This window comes from Thamnophis sirtalis, unplaced genomic scaffold (genome assembly GCF_051295495.1).
Source record: "Thamnophis sirtalis isolate CommonGarterSnake01/CBP01778 unplaced genomic scaffold, rThaSir2_p1.2 scaffold_6, whole genome shotgun sequence".
NCBI classification, from domain to species: Eukaryota; Metazoa; Chordata; class Lepidosauria; order Squamata; family Natricidae; genus Thamnophis; species Thamnophis sirtalis.
The window spans coordinates 43,733,995-43,760,979 of record NW_028261386.1 but is presented as its reverse complement, the minus strand read 5'-3'; the positions used below and the strand labels follow the sequence as shown (position 1 = coordinate 43,760,979).

General features: G+C 35.6%; 1 protein-coding gene across 4 annotated transcripts; it reads left to right on the top strand.

The window, feature by feature from the left end:
• Nucleotides 1-82: 82 nt before the first annotated feature.
• Nucleotides 83-26,985, top strand: BICRAL (BICRA like chromatin remodeling complex associated protein). 4 transcript variants are annotated; one of them, XM_014056366.2, is made up of 12 exons: nucleotides 83-177; nucleotides 8,571-8,619; nucleotides 10,719-10,767; nucleotides 11,198-11,266; nucleotides 12,882-14,573; nucleotides 16,272-16,362; nucleotides 18,742-18,842; nucleotides 19,615-19,676; nucleotides 19,796-19,941; nucleotides 20,127-20,221; nucleotides 21,690-21,792; nucleotides 23,087-26,985. In XM_014056366.2, exons 2-12 carry the CDS (start codon nucleotides 8,576-8,578, stop codon nucleotides 23,890-23,892), a joined length of 3,258 nt encoding a protein of 1,085 aa, XP_013911841.2. In that variant the 5' UTR covers nucleotides 83-177; nucleotides 8,571-8,575; the 3' UTR covers nucleotides 23,893-26,985. The 4 variants fall into 4 exon arrangements, with proteins under 4 accessions (XP_013911841.2, XP_013911864.2, XP_013911849.2 ...); XM_014056389.2 differs by lacking the exon at nucleotides 83-177 and adding an exon at nucleotides 733-1,459; XM_014056374.2 differs by lacking the exon at nucleotides 83-177 and adding an exon at nucleotides 1,652-2,245.

The following is a 26,985-nucleotide window of genomic DNA, read 5'->3' as shown; positions in this document are numbered from 1 at the left end:
GTAGCTGGAACTCCCGCACTGGGCTCTCGCTATCCTCGCTCTCTCTTCCTTGCTCGCTCGCTCTCTCGCTCCCTCTCTCCCCCCTCCCTCTCTCGCTCTCTCGCTCTCTCTTACACTGCCAGCCCCTGATGTGATGGCGAAGAAACCCCGTTGACAAGGCACTGCTTTTTCATGACGGTGAGTTTCCCTTTGAGTGTATTATAATTTTGTGATAAAAATTTCAAGGAAAAAAAAAACACACAACCTCCTTCCTCCCTTCCTTCGGGGAGGGAAAAGAGAGGGGGGGAAATCTATCTCCAGACAGACAGAAAAGAAAAGAGGAGCAAATTAACAACCAGGAGTTGCCAAAACCAGGATATTAGGTTTCAGCCCAGAGAGCTATTGGCTCTGGGGCTAGGTATATAAATATATATCTGGAGAGAGAGGAGAGGAGAGAGAGAGGGAGAGAGGGGGGACATAGGGAGGAAGAAGAAGGAGAAGAGAAAAGAAGAGGAGGAGGAGGAGGAGAGGAAAGGAGGAGGAGGGCGATTTTGCGCGGGTGGTGCTTGGTGGGCAGATGTTAATTCACATGGAAATGAAATATTTATTTCTTTTGCAGGAAGAGGCTGTGGTGGTGGCTACTGAGGGCACCTCCAAAATGTGATTCTTAAAGGGGGAGAGGCAAACAAGGAGGGAGAGAGAGAGAGAGAGAGCGAGCGAGAAGAGAGGGGGGGGGAAGAGGACAGATAAGGTTTCAGGGCTAGGCTGATAGCTGCAAGGTGGGCGGCGGGAGAGGATGGGGGGGTTGCCTCTCTCTCGCGGAGGCCATGCAAATGTAGAGAGGAAGAAAAGCCCCTCTTTTAATGACTCACTGATTGAGCCGGTTTAAAATTAGTTATTGTTTTGTTTGGGCTTTTTTTTTCCTTCTGGCCACCCCCTTGGCCGTCGAGAGGGAGAGAAAGTGTGCGTGAGTGTGTGTGTCTGTCAGTGTGACTGAGGGTGTGTGTGTCTGAGGAAGAGGGGAATCAAGTGTATATGTGTGTGTGTGTGAGAGAGAGAGAGAGGGAGAGGGAGAAAGAAAAATAATCTTTTCAAATCTCCTCCCTCTTTTTTCCCCCCTCGTTTCTTTGCTTTTCTCTAAAGCTCTCTGGTCTGTGCAACACTTTTTCTTCCTCCTCCTCAGGAAAATGGAGACGCTCCGTCTTCTCGCTCCTGGGCGGGAGGCTGCCGAGGATTTTTCTTTTCTTTTGCCTCCCCGGTTGAATTTGTCTTCAGCGACCATCTCTTGCCATCTCGTACTCATTTTCACTGCCTTTCTAGCATGGGTTGCGCTTTTTGACGGGGATTATTATTTTTTCTTATTAATTTCGTTTCTTATTATTACTATTTTTTTTGTCTTCAGTTTCCTCCGATTTCTTGTCTTTGCGTCATTGTTTCAAGGAATGGAAATGGCGATTTGTTTCGGTGTATGTAATTCTGGGTCGGTAGGATTTAAAATCCTTTTCGTTGTAATTTGTTTTTTTAAAGCAAGTATAATAAATATTTACATCTCTAACAATGTTTTCCTTTTTGCCTTTCGAAGACTCTATCTGTATCTGGCATGGGATTAACCTTCCAAAAAATGATCGTTAATTTGTTTTGGTTAAAGACCTGGGGTGGGGGGAGGGGAGGGAGAGAAATATATAAAGAATGGATTGAAAATCCGATGGATCATTTTCGATGCGTTTTTTCCCCTTTTTAATCGAAACGTAGTAGTTGAGTGGGCAATACTCTTAATAGGGGATGCAAGTACAGTAGGTTTGCAGAAATGGTCGATTTAGAAACTCAGGCCTTTGTGTTTTTATCGGGCTTAATTTCACTCTCTAAAATGTATAACCTAGGAGAAATTCCGAAATGAATATGCATTTCCAAAGCTCAGTCGACGGAGCCAACTGTTCCTCATTGGAGTCCCTTTTTCTCCGTGCCAGTGTGGTACCTCGCCGGCTGGAGGGTCAGGGACAAGGGAAGATGGCGCTGCCTGGCCATCGGCCAGGATTTGTGGCGCAGTTTCTTCTCTTTCGTTCCCTGCCGCCGCCATTTTGAAATGCTTTTAATACGAGGCTTTCCCCTTCGGCTGGGGCGTCGTCTTCCTCTACTTCGCGGAGCTGCTTTCCTTCTCTGAAAGTAGAGCAAAAATGGAAACGGGGACCTTCTTCACCTTTATGAAATGGTTTCCAAAGGGGTGAAATATCTTCTGCGATTCATTAATTTGTCTGGAGAAAAAATCGTACGGAGGTTGAGGGTGCCACGTATTTTAATGCTTTTTACAATTACAAGCCCGATTTCTTGTTCTGCATTCGTTTTAAAAAGTTCTTCCGTCTTTATTTTCATTTATAAACTTCTTGTGAAGAATACTAGTGGTTATGAGTACAAATGGCAATTATTACCCCTGTTAAATGTGAACTCCTTTTATAGAAATTACCATCTTGTGTTCCCAAACAGATTGGGATGTAAATCCTTGAAATAGTCCGGTTGGTAATGTATAACAGAGGAAAACATCTATGTGATGCAAGTAATTTTAAAGAAAAGCAGCGTGTGATTTGTGGATTAAAAATGGAGGACCTTGGGAAATTGGATGACCTTTCAAATTTTATAATTACACAATTTTACATGTGTCAATGAGGTCCTATTTCAGAAAACATAGTAAGGGAGCATAATAAACTTGACCACAGTTTTTCCTACCTTCCACTGTCATTAGATTTTGAAGACTTTATAAGAGAGTAAAATATATTTATTTAAAACACAAGTAGTCTTAAATTCTGTATTCTCAGAATACTTAATTGAAGTGGTGACAGGTTTTAACATAACTTTGGTTTTTTTGTTCATTTTTTTAGATATTACATTTCACAGGAAATAAAATGGGGCAAACAGTAGTATATATACTGCATTTTCCAGTAGTTCCCTACTATTAAGTCTTGTTTTGATCTTCTAATTTTTCACAATTATTTAAAACCTTTTGAATAAATTAAGAAATGATTAATGTTAGAAAATAATTGGCTTGATAAGTTTAATGTGACAGTAATGAAGTTAATTCCATCTATTTGTAGAGCCATTCATATCCTCAGTGGAAGAAATATGATTTAGACTTGGTTTATTGTTATGTTTTCTAATAAATAACTGAGGCAATAAATAAATAAAAATAGTTCTTCAGCAAAGTTCTAAGTGTTAGTGTTTGTCATTAGGCTATAACTTTCATTGCTTTTTGGCATTCTAAACTGGATAGTGCAGTTACCATTGTGCCTAGGCAATTGTTTAAAAGGGGTTTGTCTAGGACATTGGTTTAGTAGTTCTCTTAATATGTCTATGTAAAATATATCAAGAAACCAAGGAAAAAGATTAAATAAAAAAAAATCAGATATATTGTTTAGTAGCATTTCAGTTTTCTTTCTAGGAATTAATGTACATTTTCCTGTATAATCCCCCGCCCCCAGCTATTTAAAATATATAATAGTTTAGTAAATTATATTGTAAATTCAGTAAAATGTCTGACTTCATTAAGTGTCATGAAAGAAAAAGATTTGTTATTTGGCAAGTAATTTGAATGGCATCAAAGAAACTAACTTTGAAAGGACCTGAAAAATTGTATTTTCATCCTGCATATACTTGGCATAAACACATTTCAATTAAATGTTATTTGTTAGGCCTAGATTTATGCAGTATGCATGTTTTTCAAGCACTGAAAAGATGAGCTTCTGGGTATATTTATTTCCAGCAGCAGATTTTACAACATAGAATTCCCAGGACACAGTATTTATGTTCAAAGGATGACATTGATTTTATTAAGGTTTTCTCGTGCTAGAAACCACCTTGAATCTAAAAGCAAACCATACTTTCAACCAGAACTGTTTCTTTTTTCTAAGACTGTTAAAAAAGCTATGTATAAAACATATATGGAAAGAAATTATGGGACTTGGCAAGTAATGAGAATACCAGTTTATAACATATATTAATCTTGTCCATTTAATAATTGGTCCAGACTACTAAACTAATTTACATAGCTTTTATGAGATAGTGATTATTTGTTCTGCCAATCTTAGGAGTGCTGCTTCTTATTCAGATACATGTAAAGTTAACATTCACCCATATTCTCAATCATGGTTATAATTCATATGTAGCACAAGTGGTGTTCACAGTTTAGACATTCACAATCTTTTATATCATTTTGATAAAAAAAGAACTTCGTTTATCAATTCATTGGAAAGGTCTAACTATTAGGATAATAGCACAACAGGAAAAAAAATCAATCTGTTGTCTAATTTTGAATTATTTCTGAATAGTGTAATTTGTATGAAAGAAATTGCAAAATTAAAAACTTAAAACATCTTGTTTTGACACTGTAATTGGGCTACCCAGTAGTGCTTCATATACAAATCTAGAGAAGTTCTTTGATGTGTAGGAGAGGCCCATACACAGCTACCTTTTGGTATTGATCTAAAGTTCTACTCTGCAGCCCTAGTCTGTTAGTTATAAATCTTGGTTTACAGCAGTCACTTTTTCATAGATGGACCCCCTCCTCACCAGTAAACACTAGAAAATTTGAAATTTGTTATAATGGGAACTAGGCATCTGTACTTCTATAATGTAATCATTTCTGTTTCTAACAATTTAAATTGCTTTGTTTCAAGTAGAATAAAAGATTGTTTTATTTTTATTCTCACTTTTTAACTAGAATTTATCACTGATAAATGATCACATTTGTTTTATTTTGTTACAAAACATAAATGATGGTATGAAAGATTCAGTGTATGTATGTGCATTTGTAGATTATTAATAAGACCACATGCAGGTCATTTTTAAAAAATTTATTTTGAATCTAATGAATAATGTGGCAGTTGTTAACTGTTAACCAATCTGTTCAACTTACTTTCTATATGTCCCTTATTCCTGTATATGAGCTGGGCAATTGCTGTTGCAATATACTGGGAAATGTATCATAAGGCTGATGATATCATCTAGCTTTAAGTTCACAATCTAGAGAAGCTCCAGACACTTACATCTGCCACACTGTTTGCGATACCAGCACCATAAATGCAAACTAATGAATAACTTGACAACTTCTCACAAATAAATTGTCAGGAATAAAATTAATATGCAAGAGGAACCTATGTTTCCAATTTCTTGCATTCCAGTGGAAATTACCAAAACATATACAAGGGCATTTAATATGTGGTAAGACTGATAATACATGTACATTCTGCAACTTCTGAGGGGCAAAAAGCATTGTATTTATTTATTATTTTTATTTATTATTATTTATTATTAAAATTTATATGCCGCCCAATCCCGAAGGACTCCGGGTGGCTTACAAAAAAAGAGGAAAAAAAAGAGAGAGAGAAAAAGACAGTTTAAAATCACAACACCACATACATTCATTCTAAATGGGGCTGGACCTCAACAATGAGGTCAACAGCCCCAGGCCTGCTGGAACAGCCAGGTTTTTACAGCTTTCCTGAAGGCCATGAGAGTGGGTATGGTCCAGATCTCGGGGAGGTAGCTGATTCCAAAGAGTTGGAGCAGCCACAGAGAAGGCTCTCCGGGGGCCTGCCAGCCGACATTGGCTGGCGGCATCTGAAGGAGGCCCAATCTGTGGGATCTTACTGGCCGCTGGGGAGGTATGTGGCAGTAGGCGGTCACGAAGGTACGCTGGCCCTAAGCCATGTAGGGCTTTGTATTATATGAGCAATGCAGTAAGTGGAAATCTGATTAGGGAGTGGTTTCTGTACCTTTCATTTGATTAAAGGAACACAAACTCTGTGCATATAGAGAATCACACTTTCTTACTCCATAGACGTTTGTTGTGTCATTTGTGTTCATGTCTCCTATCTATCCAAGTAAGAAAATAGTAATATTTAATACTTTATTTTATATTTAAGCCAATGATTGGAAATACACATATTAATAAAACATATATATTCTTCATAACAAGGGGGAGACAAGTTATAGACAACATGTTTGTAATAATACTAATTTATCTTTGAAGCACTATGCAGTAAGCTATTGGGATTCTGAATCTAATGCAATGTCCATTGTTTAACATAATTTTATCAAAATAATATAATATCAAAAAATTTCAAACCACTGAATAGTAACCAAGAATAGTAACATTCTTGTATTTCAAAAAATAATTTGATATACGAATATACATGTATGGAATTATTGTCTGGATTCACTCTACTTAGCTATGTTTTTTTTTTAAAAAAAACTTTCCTTTAATAAAATTCGGTTGAGTTTAATATATGCTAAAGAAACCATTTCATGGTTTCAAATAAAATGTGAAAAAATATATATAGATAATACAGTTGATCAGATTAAACATCCCTAAATGATCCCTAGCGCTGCGTAATAAATTGAGCTCCCGTTACTTGTCCAAACTTCTGCCAACCCAGCAGTTCAAAAGCAAGTAAAAATGAAAATAATAAAATAGGACTACCTTGGAGGGAAGGTAACAGTGTTCGTGCGCCTTTGGCGTTTAGTCATGCCAGCCACATGACCACGGAGATGTCTTCGGACAGCGTTGGCTCTTTGGTTTTGAAACGGAGATGAGCACTGCTCCTCAGAGTCGGGAATCACTAGCATATATGTGCTACCTTTAAAGGATTTTGTATTAAAAAAACCTACAGAGATAAAATAAATTTGAGGAAAGAAAGAACCAGTTTGTTGTAGCAGTTAAAGTGCTGACCTAGAAACCTGATAACAGTTCCAGTCTTGATTTATGCATGAAAAACCAGTTACTTTCTCTTACCCCAGCTCATAGAGTTGTTGAAGGGAAAGTAGAAGAAGGAAGTATATTGGTATGTTTGCCACCTTGATTTGTATATGAAAAAAGGTGGGATAAATAAAAAAATGTGGAATGGGGTAAATAGAACAGAAGAAACAAGTATTTGTGATAAATGTCAATTACACCTTGTTCTTTTGCAGCACTTTGCCTTGCAAAGGTGATGACAGAAAAACAAGACCAATTAAAACTATGAGGTGCAGTTCTTCCTTAAACAATTTATCTGTTATGCAGCCATCATATTCAGAACAAAATCCTAATTGTTACAAGATCCAGGCACATGAGATAGTTGAGCTTCTGTGGAGGAAGGTAGATTAGATATCTCTCTGCTCTGGCTTTCCTATGTCTTTAAGAGCACTTTAGGTAATAAAGTCAGTACATGAGATATGAAGATGAAATATTTTATTGGTTATGTTCTCTACCTGCTTATATCCTTCATAATATATCACAATACCTAAAATCTTATAAGATTTCAACTTCATAGAGAATATTTTTGTAAATCATATTCAACCACATTTGATATCTCCAAATCTGAGAGAGCTTTTGTACCTTTAAAAGATATGTTCCACCTTGTCACTGTCTGCTCTTCAGAGGCTCTGGATTATACTCCATAATTCCCTTATATTAGAAAGATTTCATAAGAAAAAAAACTGCAACAGTGATCAAAGTTGAAGCTGTAAGATTCGATTGGAAGATGGAAGGCATGTTTGAAAATGTGGAGTGTACTACTAGGACATAGTTGTAGAATTCTCTGAACAAAGCATCTGGCTGCACTTCAGGTGATTTAGGATCAGTCATGGATATATTCTATGGCACAATGAGCATGAATCAGCAGAAACTCAGTACTGTTAATTCATTTGGATGAAATAGAAACATTTGTTAGGAAATAATGCAATACATATCTGAATTTGACAAACCTTGATTTAGAAGAATAGAATGGAATAGACTCAGATTTGGGAATTATTTGTTGTGAACCATCTAATAAACTTAACTGGTGCACCAAATAGTACAAACAATTCATCTCGTAAAGCTAGAAAAACACACCCACACACACACACCCACACCCACACACACACCCACACCCCACTGCATTATTTATAATATTGTGTGCGACAAAAATCAATTAATAGTTTAAAGTTGTGAATTAGCTAAAATGCAGCAAAAAGCCATTCACAGGCTAAACCAACAAGTGGAACACACAAAAAACAATGTGTGGAATATTCAATTTAGGTCCACACTGACTATACAAGATGAACAGGTAAATATTTTGGGGATGGTAACCACATATTTTGACTTTTTTCCATGACAATATTTTGGGGAAGAAAAACTGAAAGATAGTACCAATACAAATTGGGATTCGGGTCTAATCTGGATCAGACTTAATTTCTGCTTTTAGGCTGAGGTCCAGAAATAGGACACATACCTATACCTAGCTTGGATTACAGATGCATATTACGGTAGAAGTAAGCATGTATCCTAATTCTAACGCATTGCATTCATCAACACACCTCAAATATCTGAGGGATTGGGAGGATTTTTGGAACAGATCTAAATAGTTCTTCAGAGGTGTGGTGGAGGGGGGCAAGAGTAACTCTTAATAAGGAAAATTAGATTTCATATTACTGGATGTAGCCAGTAATACTCACCTCCAGTACAATAAATTAGCATGGTAAAAGCACATTCATGGTAAATATATTTTGTAATTTCTTACAAAAAGAAGTCTTTCATAAAAAATATAATTTGAATGTGTTTTATGAATACTTTATTTTCTTCTTAGTTGTCATGGATGATGATGATGATGAAGCCTGTCTCTTTGATCTTATCGGGTAAGATTTCATTTTAGATACCTGTCCTTGAAAAATATTCAAAATTCATTTTAAAATGAAAACAAGTTTGATAAGCAACTTCAATTAAAACTTTATCCTCTGAAGCATAATTTTATTTCATAATAAATAAATTATCTCTCCCTCCCCTACCCCGGAATCTCGATTTAAGGAAGTAGGGAAGATTGATTTTTGTAATTTCCCTTAATTTCCTGCAGCTTCCAGTATTTCTTGCAATTCACTGCTCTAGATGAGTTTTAAAATAGTTTTTTTAGCGGCACATTAAGCTGCAGATGCAGAACTGGTGAAAATAACTCATTTCATTATGAGACCAGTGTTCTTTCTGTAGAGCATTTACCTCACATATGATGAAAATGAAATAAAATTTGTTATCAGTTGTTTATTTTAATTTCCTCACATATTTTCAACTTTTTCAATTTTAATTACCTGAGGTGGCTCAAGTTATTAGATTTTACATATGAAATCATTGTCTATCATCAAGAATGCATGCATAAATCATTTAATCAAAATTATGCAATTTCCATAAAGTATAATCCTAAATTTAAGATCAAACCCATCCAGCAAAAGAAAAGTAGAAAAAGAAAATACACAGAGGCAAGCATCCAGTGCTGTCTGTTGAACCTAGGTTTGCTAACTTCGGCTGAAAATCCTGGAGATTTCTTCTACTCCCATGAAGATGAGTGTACAACATTCTTGTATATGCACATATGCATAACTCTCAGGCAGGAATAAGCTCACAGACCAATCTGATATGCACAAATAGACCTTTCTTCCAAAAAAGAAAGAAAAAAAAGGAAAGAAGATAGTAAAAAGATAAAAAAGATAGTTGCGGTAGAAAGGTATGGAACAAAACTGTATGGAGAGAAAGCAAGGGAATATGGTAACTTGACAGCATGGGAAAGTAGAATGAGGCAACCCGTTTAGACATTAAATACAAAAATTCACTAGGGAAGCTCCTCTCAAGTAACAATTTTTCAGGCTAATTTTTATAGGCTTCTATGATTTTTATCAGCAAAATCTCCATCTGCATAAATTGCCACCCATTCATTTGTTTCTGTTCTCAAAGTATGTAAACAAACATAATGTAGAACAAGCCCTTCCTCCTAATTTAATATTTAAGAAAAGTCATTTTCATATTGGAAAATATTTTCATATATATTTACATATTTGTATCCCATATTTTTTATTTTTGTCTATTTTAAATATAAAAAGAAAAAAGTGAAATCTAAATTATTTTAGACCTAGGGCATGACTAAAAGTATTATAATACAGTAGCCTTATGAAAATTATAAGATGTTGGATAGAAGATTGTTGGGGTTTGTATACCTCATGCAGAATTCCATGGAACAAGGAAATAAATAATATATTGAGAATCTCCTCAAATTGTTTGTATGTGAGTTTAAATAACAGCAACCTAGTGAATCAGTCTTTTTTTCTGAGCATATAGCAGGCAATAGATGGTCACCTAAATTTGGTTAATGATGTGGAGGTTATAACCTTTTTGCTCTAGCAGATTTCATCTATAGAAGACTGTCAATGAAATATATTTGACTGAAAAATTCACTTGAAAAAAATTCACCTTATAAGATAGTAGTTTTTACTACTATAATTTGCTCTATTATTTATACATATACTGTATAAAAATTCTCTTGGTCGTATGAAATATTAAACCAAGAGAATAAAAAGATAAATGTAAACAAATAGTTTGTGTTTATAAGCCAATTTATATTTTAAATATAAATATGTCCTCTGGTCAACTTCATCTTTGGGTGGCTACAAGTCACAATCATGCTTTTAGGGGGGAGTGGGGGGAGGGAGTGGTAATAATATGAAAGTTTTTCTCCGTTGCAGCTTTCTGGAATGTTGTTTGATTTCCCAGTTTAGCCTACAGTCCTGCTATTCGTTGGTAGTTCCCATCCAAATGCTGAACTGTCCAAATCTGCTAGCCTTCCAAGTCTACAGGAGAAATATCACGTGCTGCTACCTATTGAAACAATCTAAATTTTAGCAACTTTTATGTTTTAAAATGCTTTAATGTTCAAAATGGCCCATCTCACTTTTTTTCTTTATATATATTTTAGAGATCCACAGGCACTGAATTACTTTCTACACGGAGGGGGTAGTAAATCTGTAAGTTATTTATGTTATCTTATTGTACATTTAATTTTGTTAATCATTTTTCAGGGTTGCTAAAAGTGTGCCCGCAGAATCTTAAAGAAAATTCAGTGACATGCAAGGATTATCACAGCAAACTAGAAATGTGGGATTGCAGTTCTGCATTTTTTTCTTTCCATTTAAAAGAAATCGTATGTGCCCGAGTGATAATGTAAAAGAGATACATTTGAGCAATTTTCAAGCTTATGTGGCAGAAAACTCTTTGAATATTTCTGAGGCTACAATAGTTTCTTGAAGTTGGAAAGAGTAACCACAATTGTTAATGGAAAGGAAAAAAATAATGTTGGATTTTATCTTAAGGGTCAGACTCTTATTAGTTAATAAGGAAAGTTGTGCTCTAAATGTATTGCTCTTAGGTTAAGACTGTTTATTTGTGTTGTCACAGAACAGTGAAGACTTGAGTAACATAGGATATTCTGCAGCCAACTCAAATTCCATTTTTGCCAATGCCAGTGTAAGTATAAAAAATATATATACAATGTTATTTGTCTTGTTCATATTATATGTAATTGAATGAAATAAAAATAGTAACTGATTATCTTATGAGATCAAATACCTATGTAGTCCATATATGCTACTATTTTTATTAGTGATATTAATGAATAGTTATTCTCCCAGATTTTAATTTCACAATATTTATATACCTGAAATGAATTGCAATTGGAAGCTTTTCCTTCCCCAAAGTATTTAGTTTTGTGAATTCTATTCAGCCCACATATGCAAATTGTTGGAATTCAGAAACTGAGCAGGTATCTAATTAGAGCAAGATACAGTAGGAGAAAATTTTACCAAGAAAAGTGGTAAATGTGTTACTAAAATTTCTACTATTTCCTCTCTGTCTATTAGAAAGAATTATGATACAGATAGAAGTGAGCCAGAATTACCTCTTTATATACTCTGATCTGTTATAGCAGAATTTGTAGCTCAGCCGAACTCATAATACATTGTTTTTTTCTTTATCACTTACAGTTTTGCAATTCAGACATAGCAGATTCTAACAAAGAATAAAGATTGTGATGACTTTCTATTCTCTGGACATGCTAGCTAAATAGTACAGGTTGAGATGATGTGTAACAGGGCTGTACAGTGCTTTTACACTTCAAGGGTGTTTCATACTGCATTTAGGCACCCACATAGCACCTAAACAAAACATATATTTTCCAGAGCTTATGCTGCAGTTGCAGAGGGCAGCTGAGTGGTCCTTGGAGAAGACCAAGCTGCTTTAAGGAGTTGCCATAAAATTCCTGTACGTACTCTGGAGTAGTTCTTTCCTTCAGATCCAAAGTGTGATTTCATGACATGGCAAAGCCCTAATGTTTAATGTCATGATAGATTTGCAATTAGATAAAAGTTCAACATTATATAGTGTCTTTGTTACTGCTATATATATAATATTTATAGTGTGCATATTATTAGGATGTGCAGAGATGTGTAGATCTGAATTTCTGGGAATAGTTTGATCAGCTCTACATTACTTCAGTCTGATCTGATTTGCTCCCGAATCAACTTTATATTTTTCTTTAGATAAAATGTAAACAGATTAGCTTTTTAATGATCATATAAAGTAGATAATATGCTGCCAGTGCCTTAAATAACTGCAAACTCTAGTTGTAAATGTGCTGCAACATTCAAATGATCAAATAGAGAGGCTAAGAAAGAAGAGAATGTTATGTTCATTTACATTAAACTCCTACTGTCAATGTATACATTTTGCATACCAGTATCTTTACCCTGTTGTGAAATGGGGTAATTAAAAGCAGACTTGTTGGATTTGGCATTAGAGTTTCTTGTTTGTGGATTCAGAGCTCTCAGGCTACTTCTAACTAATCCTTCATAGGACTTCTCTGGGAATTAAATGATACCCACAGAGGTATCACCCAGCATACCAGCAATGCTGTCTTGAGAACCTTGTTGAAAAAAATGTTAGGATTATTTCACAGTGTTGCACAACAGTAGTATTTCTTGTTCTAATAATAAACCTGAGAAAAGGAAAATAATTATAGTGAACTATGCTGTACATTTACACAAGATTGAAGAAATTTCATTGTATTTTTTTCCTTTCCTTTCAGAGCTCTGATCCTAAGTCATCGATCAAAGGTGTTGGTGGTCAGCTTGGAGAAGGGTCTAATGATGGACTACAGTTGCCAAGTACTCTTCAGTTTCTTGATGATGAACTTGAATCATCTCCATTGCCTGATCTTAGTGAAGATCAGCCTTTTGATATCCTCCAGAAATCTTTGCAAGAAGCTAATATTACTGAGCAGACTTTGGCAGAAGAGGCTTATTTGGATGCCAACATAAGCTCCAATCACCAGTTTGCACAAACACAGCTTCATCCTTCCTCATCAGCATCTTTTACTCAGGCTTCTAATGTTTCTAATTACTCAGGTCAAACGCTGCAACCTATTGGAGTTACTCAAGTAGTACAGCCACCAGTTGGAGCATCTTTTGCAAGCAATACAGTTGGTGTGCAACATGGCTTTATGCAACATGTGGGGATCAGTGTTCCCAGTCAGCATCTGTCAAACAGTCAGATTGGTAATTCTGGACAAATACAACTAATTGGTTCATTTAGTAATCAACCCTCTATGATGGCCATAAATAATCTTGAAGGATCTCATATTATATTGAAAGGTGGTGGACAACAAGCACCTGCAAATATGAGTGGTGGACTTTTGGTTCATAGACAAACTCCTAATGGCAACTCATTGTTTGGCAATTCAAATTCAAGCCCAGTAGCACAACCTGTAACTGTTCCATTTAATAGTACAAATTTTCAGGCATCTTTGCCTGTACACAACATCATTATACAGAGGGGTCTTGCTCCAAATTCTAACAAAATTCCCATCAATATTCAACCCAAACCCATTCAGATGGGACAGCAAGCCACTTACAATGTAAATAGTTTAGGAATACAGCAGCATCATGTACAACAAGGGATTCCCTTTGCTTCATCAAATTCCCCGCAGAATTCAGTAGTTGGTCCACATATGTCTGTTAATATTGTTAGTCAACAAAATTCAAGAAAACCAGTTACTTCCCAAGCAGTAAGTAATGCCAGTGGTAGCATTGTTATCCATTCTCCAATGGGACAACCTCATACGTCTCAGAATCAGTTTCTTATACCCACAAGTCTCTCTGTAAATCCCAGTCCAGTTCATCATGTCCAGACTGTAAATGGACAGCTGCTTCAGAATCAGTCTTCACAACTTGTTCCCAGCCAAGTATCCACTGAGCATGTTATGCTAAATAGAAACTCTACGAATATGCTCAGAAGTAACCAAGCATATTCAGGACAAATGCTGAATAATCAGAATGCTGTACAGTTAGTTTCTGGCCAGACATTTGCTCCTTCTGGAAACCAAGTTATAGTCAACCATGGAACTTCTCAAATTGTTGGTGGTCAGATTCCACTACAACAATCCTCTTCCGCTGTATTACATTTATCGCCAAACCAAGGAAACCTTTCCCAAGGCAGAACAGGATTTTCAACAGCATCTCCTGGACAAGCAACTGGTTCAAATATATCTTCAAGTAATCGTTTTACTGTTGTGAGTTCCTCTGCTACAGTACATCCAAACATTGGCTCATCAGCTCAGTCTGTAGCTTCAAGTGGAAGTTTTTCTGGAGATCAGCTTACACAGCAAAATAGAACTCAGTTGTCAGTCAGTGTATCACATCGACTTCCAGTTTCTTCTTCAAAACCTGTCAGCACTTTTAGTCACACATCAATAACCCAGTCACCATTTTCGTTTGGACAGGTATGATTCACAAGATCAAAAATATTCCATAAATTTAGTTTCTTTAATGATTAAGGGTTGGGTGTGATCATGCAGCCTGTTTCCTAATTTATTGACACAACAATACCAGCTTTCTCTCCCCCCCCCCATTTGCATGGATTTATTATTTTGATTAAAATGTGGTTTCATAAAAATAAGGTCCAGATGTGTTTTCATGTAAAACTATATGATCGTCATATGATAAGAATGAACTATAGTGAGTGTCAGAATTTGAAGAACTTCTCACTTCTATTTTAAATTTAATTGCAGTTTATGAGTGGCTTTATTTTCATTAATCAAAGACAAGATTAACCACAGTTTGGGATTTCAGCATAATGATATATTGCATTAAAAATGAAATTTAAATGGATATTTCCAATTTACTCTCTCATATCCACTAAAGAAGGCATAGAGGGGAATAGATGATTCCAGGCTTAATGTGGCTTGCTTTCATCATGCTAAATCATGAACTTTGTGATATCTGAACTAACTACTGAAGCTAACAATTAAATGTCATTTGTAGTAATTTAAATATGGCGAATGAAGAAAGCATTTATATAAAAAATGATAGATGAGAAATAAGGATTTTATCCATACTTTGCTCCAATTAAATTATAAAGATTTAGGATGTAAGTTGAATATAATTAGTTGAAGTTCAACTCTATGACTGAAGATGAGTCAGTCTTCTGTTAACTAATACCATACTCAATAGTAGTTTGGAAGTCTAGCACTCAAAGAATTGATAATACATAATGATTTAAAGCCCTTCCAAAAAAGTGTGAAAGCATTTTTACCATCCCCCACTCCCATCCCCAGTGATTTCATTACTTGATTGAACATACATTCTCACTATGAGAAATATGTTAGGTGTTCCTGGTTTATGATTTAGTATACCTAAATGAAGCTGTTGTACATCCAGTAACTGGTTAAAACTGGGTAAATGATGTGGAACTCAGCTACTTACCGTAGAGAGTGAAAATTTGGGTGTGTCTTTTTCACTGAATGTAGTCCCACCCTCCCACCAGCCCCCACACTTTGGCCTCTGCCTCCCAGCAATTTGTCTCCTTGCAGCAAACAGCCAACAGCCTGTTTCAGTTTCAGCTTCAGCACAGCTTTATTAGCACAAACAGCTGATTGTTGGTTGGATCGGCCTCCTGACCATCAGTTGTTTTAGGCTGCAGGGATTGCCATTGCCTACTCTGATCCCTGCCGCCTGGAATGGCTGAAAAATGCGGTGTGCAGAGGCCAAAAATGGGGTGTGTGGAGACTGAAAATGGGGCACGCGGAGGCTAAAATTTAAATTGAAAAATGCTGTTTGCTGCAAGGAGGCAAATTGCTGGGAGGCAGAGGCAGTTTTTCCCCCCCTTGTGCTAATCAAACTAAACTGAAACTGAAACAGGCTGTTTGCTGTTAGGAGACAAATTGCTGGAGGCAGATTTTTTTTTTTTAATCAGACTAAACTGAAACTGAAACAGGCTGTTTGCTTCAAGGAAGCAAATTGCTCAGAGGCAGAGGCAGATTTTTTTCTTCTTGTTTTCCTGCCCAAAAGCTAGGTGTGTCTTATACTTTGGAGCATCTTATACTCTGAAAAGTACAGTATATTTTTTATGTGGACTATTTGTTTTTAAATAATCTATTTTGTTTAATTATATGTGTGACGTCTGTGTTGTTCCTTTGCAGATTCAAAAAAAAGCAACCAACCTGGCATCTTCTGTTGTATCATCAAAATCACAGGACAACTTGAGACAGCCACAGTCAACAAATCTTTTAGGTAATCTAGTTTATTAGATTTTAATTTATTTCTAATCTCTCATGAATGAATTACTTCATTCTAATGTGATCTAATGTATTAATTGAAAAGTGGTTTGTAAGTAGATATTAGTGTGTATGCTATTGATTTACAAGATATAAATTAAATTATAATATTTTATGTATAATTTATATTTAATTATAAATTAAAATCTAAAACTGCATTTGTTGTTTTTTTTGGCTAGTATCAGTGATTCAATAACTTTATAAACATGGCAATGTTTTATAAAATACCAAATATTTGATTATATATATGTGAACACGGTGTTAGTACTTGCCACTATTAATTATACAGAGAATTTGATTTAGAATTGAGCAAGCTCAGACAGCACCAAGGACCCCTCATTTCAACTCTGAGGTACAAATATTCTCCTTTATTGGTAAAACATTTCAAGTGAAAGTCAATCCCCATGTTAGGGGTTCATGTTCAGAAATTATGTACTTTGTTTTGGGGATCGACCATCCCAAATTGGTTGTTCTACACATGGAATGTTTTGTCCATTCCTTATTGTAAACTTCCTAAGACAATTGTAACCTCCTCCTAGTTTTGAAGGAAAATAGATTCATATTGCAACATTTGAAGGATAAATCTATGGCCCCATTTATTCAACAAATTACTTGCTGCTTATTGCTATAGATATAAATTATTGCATATAGATATAAATTTGTATGGATAAATACAATGAAATGTGGAATGGGATACAAAATACAGAAGGTTAAAAATACGATAGCTATATGTGAATTATAAATGAACACACATATACATATATGATATATATAATAGGTATATTTATATATAATTATATATAATATATCTACATTAAATAACTATATATAGAATTATAACTATTATACAGGTAGTCCTTGGCTTACAACAGAGACTGGAAGTTAGGTCATAAATCATTGTGTCATTAAATGAGACACATACAGGCTGCCTACTGACCACAACCCTAGCTTTCTTTCAGGTATAAAGAATCAGAATGTTAAGTAGTAGTTCACAATATTTATTGCTCAAGTCTATTCTCAAGTACTAAATTAGTGCTGATAAGAGTTGACGGAATTCAGGTGTGTGTGGATTTGAATTGCTTGTGGCAATGTAGCAACTCCAGATTGATTAGTCTCTTAACTCTACAATGCCCCCCCCCCCCCCCCCCGGTTCTGCCTCTTCTACACTCTCCTAATGCAGTCATTAAGTGACTGGGTGGGTTGTTAAGTGACCGTGGAGGACTTCCTCAGAGGGTGGGGTAAGTCTTGGGAGGCCTGGTGCCCACTCATGTTCAGAAACCTGCCATGGGCAGATGTCAGCCAGCCAAGCCCAGCAGCACGTGAGTCTTTTCTGTTTTCTCCCACTACTCCAGAGCGGTCTGACCTTTTCTGTGCCCTATCACATCTGGAAGGTTTCAGCTGGCTAGGCTCAACCATGCATAGGCCTCCTCCCTCTCCCTATCTCCACTACTCCTGAGATGCCTGGTCTTCTCCCTCCTACCCTCATCATTCCCAAGAGGCCTGCACTATATCATGCCTGAGTCCGTTTACTTTTTGTTTTCCCTGCAGTTGTTGAAAGTCAGCCATTGCAAGGCTCAGTTAGAAAGTTAGCAAAGGCATTCTTCCTCAAGACTGCCCAGAAACAGAAAGTCAGCCAGAAGGCCTTCCAAGAATGGTGGGGCATAGAGAATCCAGTGGGGAGGGGATGGAGCTAGGTTTCTTGGGAGTAGTATTGGGGAGGCATAAGGTCTGTGTGCCATTGGGCCTAGCAGGCTGGAGGAAACAGTTTGAGCAGATTTCTTCATGCAGCTGGCCTTAGAGGGACTGAGGCCTTCCAGCCTGTAGCAATTTCTAGCTGGCTATTGCCTTCTGACCCATGGCAATTTCCATGCACCACTGGGTCTAGATGGCTGAGACATTCTAGCCTACAGCAGATTTCCTGGAGGGCTGGGGCAAGAGGCCAATCTTCTCGAGAATGGTGGGACGAGAGAGAAGGCAACAACTTACAACCAAAATTCTGGGCTTAATTGTGGTTGTAAGTCAAGGACTACATGTATTTTATAGTCTAGAACAGGGGTCTCCAATCTCCAAGCCACAGCTCACTATGGGAACCAGGCCACAGAAGCACAAATGGAGCTGCATGCACATGCATGCTCACCTGCCCGAACCATTTCCTCATCCCGGTGCCAGACCGCCAAGCCAGAAAGTCTAGGGACCGCTAGTCTGAAATAGTTACATAAAATCATTCCTAGTGACAATTTATTTAATATCTTTCAATGATATATATTTAAGTGGAAGATTCAAATATGTTTGCTTTGTGTAATGTCAAGAATCTTCATAGTGAGTATATTTACAGGACAAGATGCTGGAGCCAAAATCATGCAACAACCTATAGGAACAGTGTTACCACACCAGGAAAAAACAGCAGGGTCATCACTTGCTCAAACAAATGTGCAGGTAGGGGGAAAAATTACCTGCTTTTTTATGTAAATAATTTTCAGTTTTGCCACTGAAAATAATTTTAACAAGGGAGCTTTGTGAAGAAATCTAATAGTACATTTATAAATCTCTTTATCACTATATCTCAATCACTTTAAATATTATATGGCTAAACAATACCATAATACATAATCCTGTCTGTTTCAAACAGCTTACCGTTTATTTGTTTATTAACAGAACCTACTTATTTTGTGCTTTGTGTTTATAAAAAATAAAAAAGAGATTATATATTGGCATAATCTTGCTTACAGGAATAATAAAATATGGTGTCATGGAACACTGCATTAGCATATTTGCTGTCATTTGCTTTAATACAATAATCTTGAAAAGTGAAATTTGTGAGGAAATCCATGATAGAGAAATTGTATGAAACTAAAGAATAATTTAGATATTTGGTGGCATTTGCCATTATAAATTTTAAATACTTTAGTAATCCTTGGATCACACTATAAAATGTACAGCCTGATTTTTTGCTTGATTATATAGGCATACCCTATTGATAAGGAGGATTATTTTTGAAAAAAATGAAAGTGTGTCTAAGATTGTAATTGTTATCTTCAATAACATATAAACCATTTTATTAATTTTGATATGTGACACATTAAAAGTTCATATTAATGCAGTTTATACAAATACTTCACCATATTTTTACAGCATTTTTAAATGTACAAAACTGTAGTTTCTTTTAATAAAAGATTATTCTAATGTAACAAATGTATTTTGGACCTAGGTGGATGGTCATATAGTAGGACAGAAGAGACCTGCTGCAAAACAATTAACCAAAGGAGCCTTGTAAGTTATTTCCTTTCAATATACATTTTAGTTTTTTAAAAAAATTGCAGTTCACAAATTTTGCAAAATTGTTCCAGATGTTATTGTGAAATGACTGATAGTTACCTTTTTTCCACTAGCATTCTACAGCAATTACAGAGGGACCAGGCACAGGCTGTAACTCCTGACAAAAGTCAATTCAGATCTTTAAGGGATGCAGTCCAGAGACTTCTTTCATATCATGTGTGTCAGGGATCACCACCAACTGAAGAGGATTTAAGGAAAGGTATTTTTCCCTTTCTACTACTTTGAAAAAGATGTATCTATGGTGTGGGGGCAGGTGGAGGGGCAGGCGGGCGGGCACTTATAAGTTGTATTTTATACATATAATGGAAAATGGAAGAAAAGGTTTATTATATATATTTTAAGGTTTAAAAACTACTATCTAAATATATTTTAATGCCTTTTCAGTGGATAATGAATTCGAATCTGCAGCAACACAGCTTCTAAAGAGAACACAGTCAATGCTAAATAAATACAGATGTCTTCTATTGGAAGATGCAATGGTAAGACAAATGAAAAATAATTATATATGTTTTTTCAGTCCAAACTACCGTAGTTGTAACATTAACCATGTGATTAATACTGGCATGTAAATATAATAGGTCGAGGGAAGCAAAGTTGATTAATTTCCAAGATATAAGATGGCTTCAAAGTGTCTTTCATTTGTAAGTACCATGCAGTTTTAATTGAGGTCACTACAAAGGTGTGAAATTCTTAGCTGTAGAACACAGTCCTCATTTGCTACAGTCACCCATGTCAAACTACATTTAGTCCTTGATGTACAGTCACTTGTTCAGCAACTGTTCAAAGTTACAGTGGTGTAAAATGAATGGTGATTATGACTAATCCTCGGAGTTCCAGTAGACTCAGCACTCCTGCAGTCATGCTATTGCAGTCAGGAAACTTGGTTCACCCTACAAACAGTGGCAATCTCATTCAGTCACATGATTCCCATTTGCAATCTTCCCTGGTGGCTTCTCTGGAAAGTCAGTGGGGGTAGCCTAGCAGGGAAGTCTTCCCCACCCGTGCATCTCCCCAGCCCCTCTGAACTCTTTCCAGGTTGGCTGCTTGCACCCTTCGCAACTTGTATTGCTCTCTCACACATCCCCTTTGACCATTGCCGCATTTCCTTGCTCTTTCCTTTGGTCGTAAGCCATTGCAGTTGTTAAGTGGGTAACCAAATGATTTAATGACCATTTTTATAATGGCTGTAAAGCAAATCACTATGATGGTTAAAGAACTCACCCTATTGTTAAGTGAACCATGTGGCTGTTAAGAAAATCCATTTTCATGGAAACTGACTGTGGGACGCTGCAGCTGATTGTAAATGCGAGCTAGTTGCCATGTGCCTGAAAGGTAATCCTGTGACCACTGGAGGAGCATTGGGTGCAGCAATCACTGGAACTGTTATTTATTTGTTAGATCTATATGCCAACTGTCTCACCACGGGGCTACTCTAGGCAACTTACAACAATAAAAAGGAAGACATGAAAATGAACAGAAGTAAGATAATAGAACAATAAAATAAACAATTAAAGAGACCATAATGAGAAATACAACCATATGATTTGTGGGTATGGATGGGTATAGAGCAGAGAACGAGGGGGAGGAGGAGGAGGAGTCTGCTGTCAATTCAGTAGCCACCTCCAGCATTGAGCCATCCCCTAGTTGGATCCAGGCCATGCAGCAGAGCCAGATCTTTAGGCTCTTGTGGAAGGATAGGAAGTTGTGGGATGATCTTACCTTAGAGGGTAAGACATTCCAAAGGGCAAATACTGCAGCAGAGAAGGCTCTTCTGGTTCCCAACATACAAGAGTTCTGTTTTTATGTATTCTGTTTTGTTGTATTCTTTTGTACTGTGGTTGATATGATATTACTATGGTTCCCATATAATTTCAACAATTGGCTAGAAAACAGGAGAGTAACATTTTTTTGTTTGTAATATGGTAGCTGATTTGTTTTCTTTTCCAGAGGATAAATCCTTCAGCAGAAATGGTAATGATTGACAGGATGTTTAACCAAGAAGAAAGACAAGCTCTGTCCCGGGATAAACGTCTTGCAATAGTTGATCCTGGTAAGAAACTAAGATTCCTTCTAGATAGGGGCCTCCTTTTGTTTATTTCACTGCTTTTTCATTTTGTTTTACTTGCCAATTGAATGCAACATATCCTCAGTATAATTCTTGATGGATATGTGGCTGTTAAGACCCACACTAATAAGTAAATTACAGTGTATTGCAGTAGCCTATATTGTTGTGCTATTAATTCTTCCCCCTCCCACCACCTGTTTGTCTTTTCTTCACTTTCCCAAACAATATGTTTGTTGGAAGGATGCAGATACAAAACGTGATTTTGATCCATTCCATTCCATTCCATTCCATTGGTTTTGATACATCTGCATTCATATATTCAAAAATTTGTTTTGCTAAATGTCAATATTTAAATCACTTTTGCTTGTAAAATATGATGTAATTTGTTTTAAAAGGAACTGTTTCCAAGTACATTTCTTATCTCTATACTTAGAAAATATTCTGCTAATTCTGAACAGAAATGTTGTAAGCTGCAAAGATTAATGAAGGCAATTGAGAACAAATGTCAACATGAATTTTAAATATTTTGAAATTCTTAAATATTAGTTTATTTTCTAAAAATGTGCATGTAGATACAGAAGGCATTTGTTAGTTTTCAGTGAAGCAACAGTTAATAAGTCAAGCAATAATTAATAGGTCAGGTAATTTTAACTTAATGTTATTTATTTATTTGTATCTCACCTTTTATTATTTTTATAAATAACACAAGACAGCGAACATATCCAATGCATCTTCCCCTCCACAACATCTTTCCCACAACAACCACCCTGTGTGGTGAGTTGGACTGAGAAAGAGTCACCAGTTGGCTTCCATGGCTAAGATAGGACTAGAAGTCATAGTCTCTGGCTTACATTCTGGTGCCTTAGCCACTAGACCAAATGGATTTCATAGGTCTTTTCTTCCCATTCTGACTTCTTTTTAAAAGATATTCTGTTACAACAGTTTTCATTGTGATTCACGCTGAACACTGAACTAACCAGAATTCCACTTAAGATACAATCTGAAACCTAAAACCATATTTTAATATGTACAATAGTTCACTATATGTTTTTATTTAGCAGATCACTTATTCTTTATGTCTTTGTTGTGGCTTAATATAAATGAGGCTTACAGTAGTATTTGTGTCCTACAGCTGAATGATAAAAATAAAATTTAAGGAGTTGGTCCCAAAATTGGGCTTTGGGCAGATATAGGTATCCCAGGTCTGAAAAAACTGAAGAATATGTCTTGCTGTTGTACAGCAACGTAATATTAAAATACTTTTTCTTCCAATTTTTAGATGGCTTTCTGGCAGACTTTTGTTGCTCATCCACACAATTTGACAAGAGTGCTAATGACACACAGCTTCCTGAAAGTGATCATCAAATTAGCAAATCTTTAACTTTTCCAAACCAGACTGCTAATACCCAAATGAGAGACAAGTCAAGCACAGCAGAGTCTTCAATGTGCAACAAACTTCATGTAGTGCCTAACAATATTGTGAGTCCACCACAAGAAAACATTTCTGTTAAAAAAGCAGATCTTGCAAAAGCTTTAACATTTGAGAAATGCTCCTCTGAAAGCTGCTCTCCCGAAAGCCAACATACGTCTCCTTCTGAACAAAAAATTGCTCTTAAAGGTCTTGACAAATTGAATGAAAATTCTTTAGCTTCTAAAGATCATTCATCTAAAATCTTATCAAATGCAGATCGTGGTACGCATAATAAAACCTGTTGGAATACAGTTGATACTCATTCAGAAACAGCATATAATCATTCCCTCCAAGATAAAACTCCTCGGAATTCTCCAAAGAATGTGGATTTGCCACCAGACAACTGGAAAGTTTCTGGAAAACCCCAAAAGGATTTGCTTGTCAATAAGAGTTTAGAAACTACATTCAAAAATATATTAGAACTGAAAAAGACTGAAAGGCAGCCACAAAGTGAGGCGGCTGCTGGTGGCTCTCTAGAGTTAGAGTATCCTAACTGTTTACTTATTCCTCCGCAGGAAAACTGCCTGGAGAAGTTTATTCCAGACCACAGTGAAAGCATTGTAGAAACTGACTCTCTTTTAGAAGCTGCTGTAAATAGTATCTTAGAGTGTTAATAGTTACAGTACTGTGGACAAATTTCCCTTAGAAACAAATGTGAAAGATACCACAAGTACAGCCTGACATGTGTACTTTCTAAAGTAGGTTCTTTTCTTTGTTTGAGAGCAATACTCATTGTGGTTACAGTGAGGTATCCAGTAATGTAAAACCTTAAGAGAAAGCTGTTTGGTAAGGCCTATTCATTGGCTGTGATTGAATGTAATTCTCAACCATGTTCTTCACCATTTCAAGAATGATTCTCGGTGAGCCTTTCCCTTCCCTCTCTTCTTCCAACTCAACTGCACTGGTAAGATCAGAAGCTTTTGTTTCTATTTTAGACTAGTTTAATGTGTTGCCTGAGGTTGAACCTATAATTAATAATTAAACCGGATTCATGAACTGTGATTTACAGTTGTTGGCTTTTCAATAGCTACAATTAGGGTTGGATAATCCAAAGTTGGCAACATGACAAAACTCTGGTTAATAAAATATGGAACAGAAAATTCCTAACATCTTTATCATGATCTGTGGCTGAGTGTTACACTCTTAACCACCAGATTACATTGCTTGCATAAAAACTTTTAATGTTGCAGCTTAATGAAACATTAATTTACTAAACCCTATATAATGTAGTATACCGGTATTGACAATCACAGTCTACTAAGAGATGTATTAAATACCGTCAATAATTGACATTTAATAAGAAAAATGCTCTCTATATCTCCTGTCAAGATTTAAATCTCTGTGGTTAAAAATTCTAGAGTTTAGCTCTTTACAGAAATGTCCTTGTCAGGTTTACAAGAAATAGAGAAAAAATTGTAAACAGAAATTATAAGCAGAGTTTACAGAGCTTTATACTTCAAGTGCTATTCAGCTGCTCCATAAGCAGAAACCAATATAATTCAGAGGAATGACATTGTATAGTTTAAGTTACAATGTGGTATGGAACAATAAACATAAAGTTTAGAAAAGCTAGTAGATGGGAAATTTTAAAAAGAGGCTATAAAGTAGTCATGCACATACCATATACATAAAAAATACATTTTTGATTGACACATTGATTCTTCTGCAAAAGCTTTTGTATTTTATAATTGGATATAATCAACTAAATATTTCTGAAATGGTATAATGTTTTTCTAAACCAAGTATGACAAGCATTTTTACTTAAAAATTGTGTTGTTATAGTAGATGTTTATAGTTTAAGGAGTAATAGCCTTAATCTGAACAAATTAAAGGACAGTGTTATTTTGGTTGTTTCTGCTTCTAATTGTTCAGAATGTTAATCCATTTGCAGCAGTGGTCATGTTACCAAAACACATACAAACCAAAGTTAAATTTCTGTACATTAATAACAAAATTACATGTAAAAGCATATAACTCATAATCTAGAGCCAAAGGAACCTCATGCATGGTTTGCATTTGGCTGGTGATCATATTGATAATGTAAATTTCTTTATTATTTAAATCTACAAATTTTAGGTTGCCAGGCTTAAGGAAAAAATTATACAAGCTTTCTTTAATGCTGTTTCATACAATTATGCCTGCTCAAAAGGACAGAGAACTGTGATTTATAAGACACTTTGTCTGCAGCTTCTCTTTACAGAAATATTCAAAATTTATTGAGGATTTACTGATCCTAATTTGATGGGGATCTTTCTCTTGCATTCAGCTGTAAAGCCCTATGTAGTTTTGCTATATAGCAATGACGAACTGGTTGTCAGTCAGATTGCCAGAATTGTTTAGAGTCATATTTTCCTTTCTTTATTCCAAATAATGTAATGCAAAACTGTATTCTGTTATATTATTCAACACAGAACACACCACCATCCTTGTATTGTGACCACATTGCCATTTTAATAAAATATTTAATTCAGCAAAAGGGTAACAACAGTTAATGTACAATCCACACATAATAGGAATAGAAACATGGAGTTTATTGCCTCCTTTTAAAAAAAAGTATGTGATTCTAAAGTCACAGACTTATGATTTTGTACACTTCATGGCAACCATAATTTAAATAGCTGTAATTTTCACAAATTTATTTTTTGCGAGGATGGCTTTAATTATTTGTTTTTTTTAAAGAAATATAAAGAGAGTAGAAGGTGCTTTTCCCTCAAGGTTTTGTGAAGGAAACATAATTGAACTGTAACCATAATGAGGTAATTTGGAAAGCAGGGTGTATATTGCACCAGTCATAAATTAGTTTAACTAGTATCTGATTGGAAATGTAAAACAAAAATATTCACATTTGTACAACTTCTTATTTTGGTTTTACCTTCTAGTGTAAAGTTTCCATTGTATGTACAGAATATTCTGAACCTAAATACCAAAATAAAGTGTATATGTTTTGAATCTTAGGTGAGAGTTTAATTTTAGATAACGTCTTAGCCAAGACATCTGAAATGCACTTCATCAATGTGGATTAAATCATACCTATATTTATCCCAGGATTTTGTGCTGGGAACCCACTGAACAAAGTTCAGCTGAATTAACCTGGGATAGCTAATGTATTTTATTTATTAAACTGAACTTGGTTTTAGAGTTCTGAATATTTTAAATGGTAATGCAGTAAAAATATTTTTGTTCATTGTAAAGAAACAAAGTGTGAATTTGTTATGCAGCCCATGGTCCTGAATCCAGTGAAGGCCATTTATTTGTGCTTACTTGCTTTGTAGATTTGGTCTCTTGACTACCTGATGTCTTTCCACATTGTCTAAAGTTAAAACATTTTTAGATGGCAACTATAACAAAATTGATTCAACAAGGTCAGCATAACTGATCTGTTAGATTTGGGAGGCCTTACAGACTGACTTTACTGAAAGAGGATGTGTCACTTTTTGTCAATGTAATATGAACTTCATTTGCTTAAAAACTTTCATTTGTATAGTATGTCTCACTTGAAATTGCTTTGTATACATTTTGTAAAAATATTTATAAAATGTTTTGTAAAAAATATAACAAATTGCAGTTTATTTTGTTATGTTGGATAAATACTGTTAAAATACACATATTGGTAAAATATATTGTTAACCCATGAATAGGAAATGTTTAGCTGGATACTACAAATTGAAACAACCATTGCAATACAGCCAAAGATTTGGGAAAAATCA

Bases quoted from the DNA above. Each gene is read 5' to 3' on its own strand.
- BICRAL (XM_014056360.2), top strand. From the start codon at position 8,477: ATGGTAAATATATTTTGTAATTTCTTACAAAAAGAAGTCTTTCATAAA. The intron at 18,843-19,614 runs GTAGGGGGAAAA...TTTTGGACCTAG, and splicing joins TTGCTCAAACAAATGTGCAG to GTGGATGGTCATATAGTAGG. The intron at 19,677-19,795 runs GTAAGTTATTTC...TTTTTCCACTAG, and splicing joins CAATTAACCAAAGGAGCCTT to CATTCTACAGCAATTACAGA.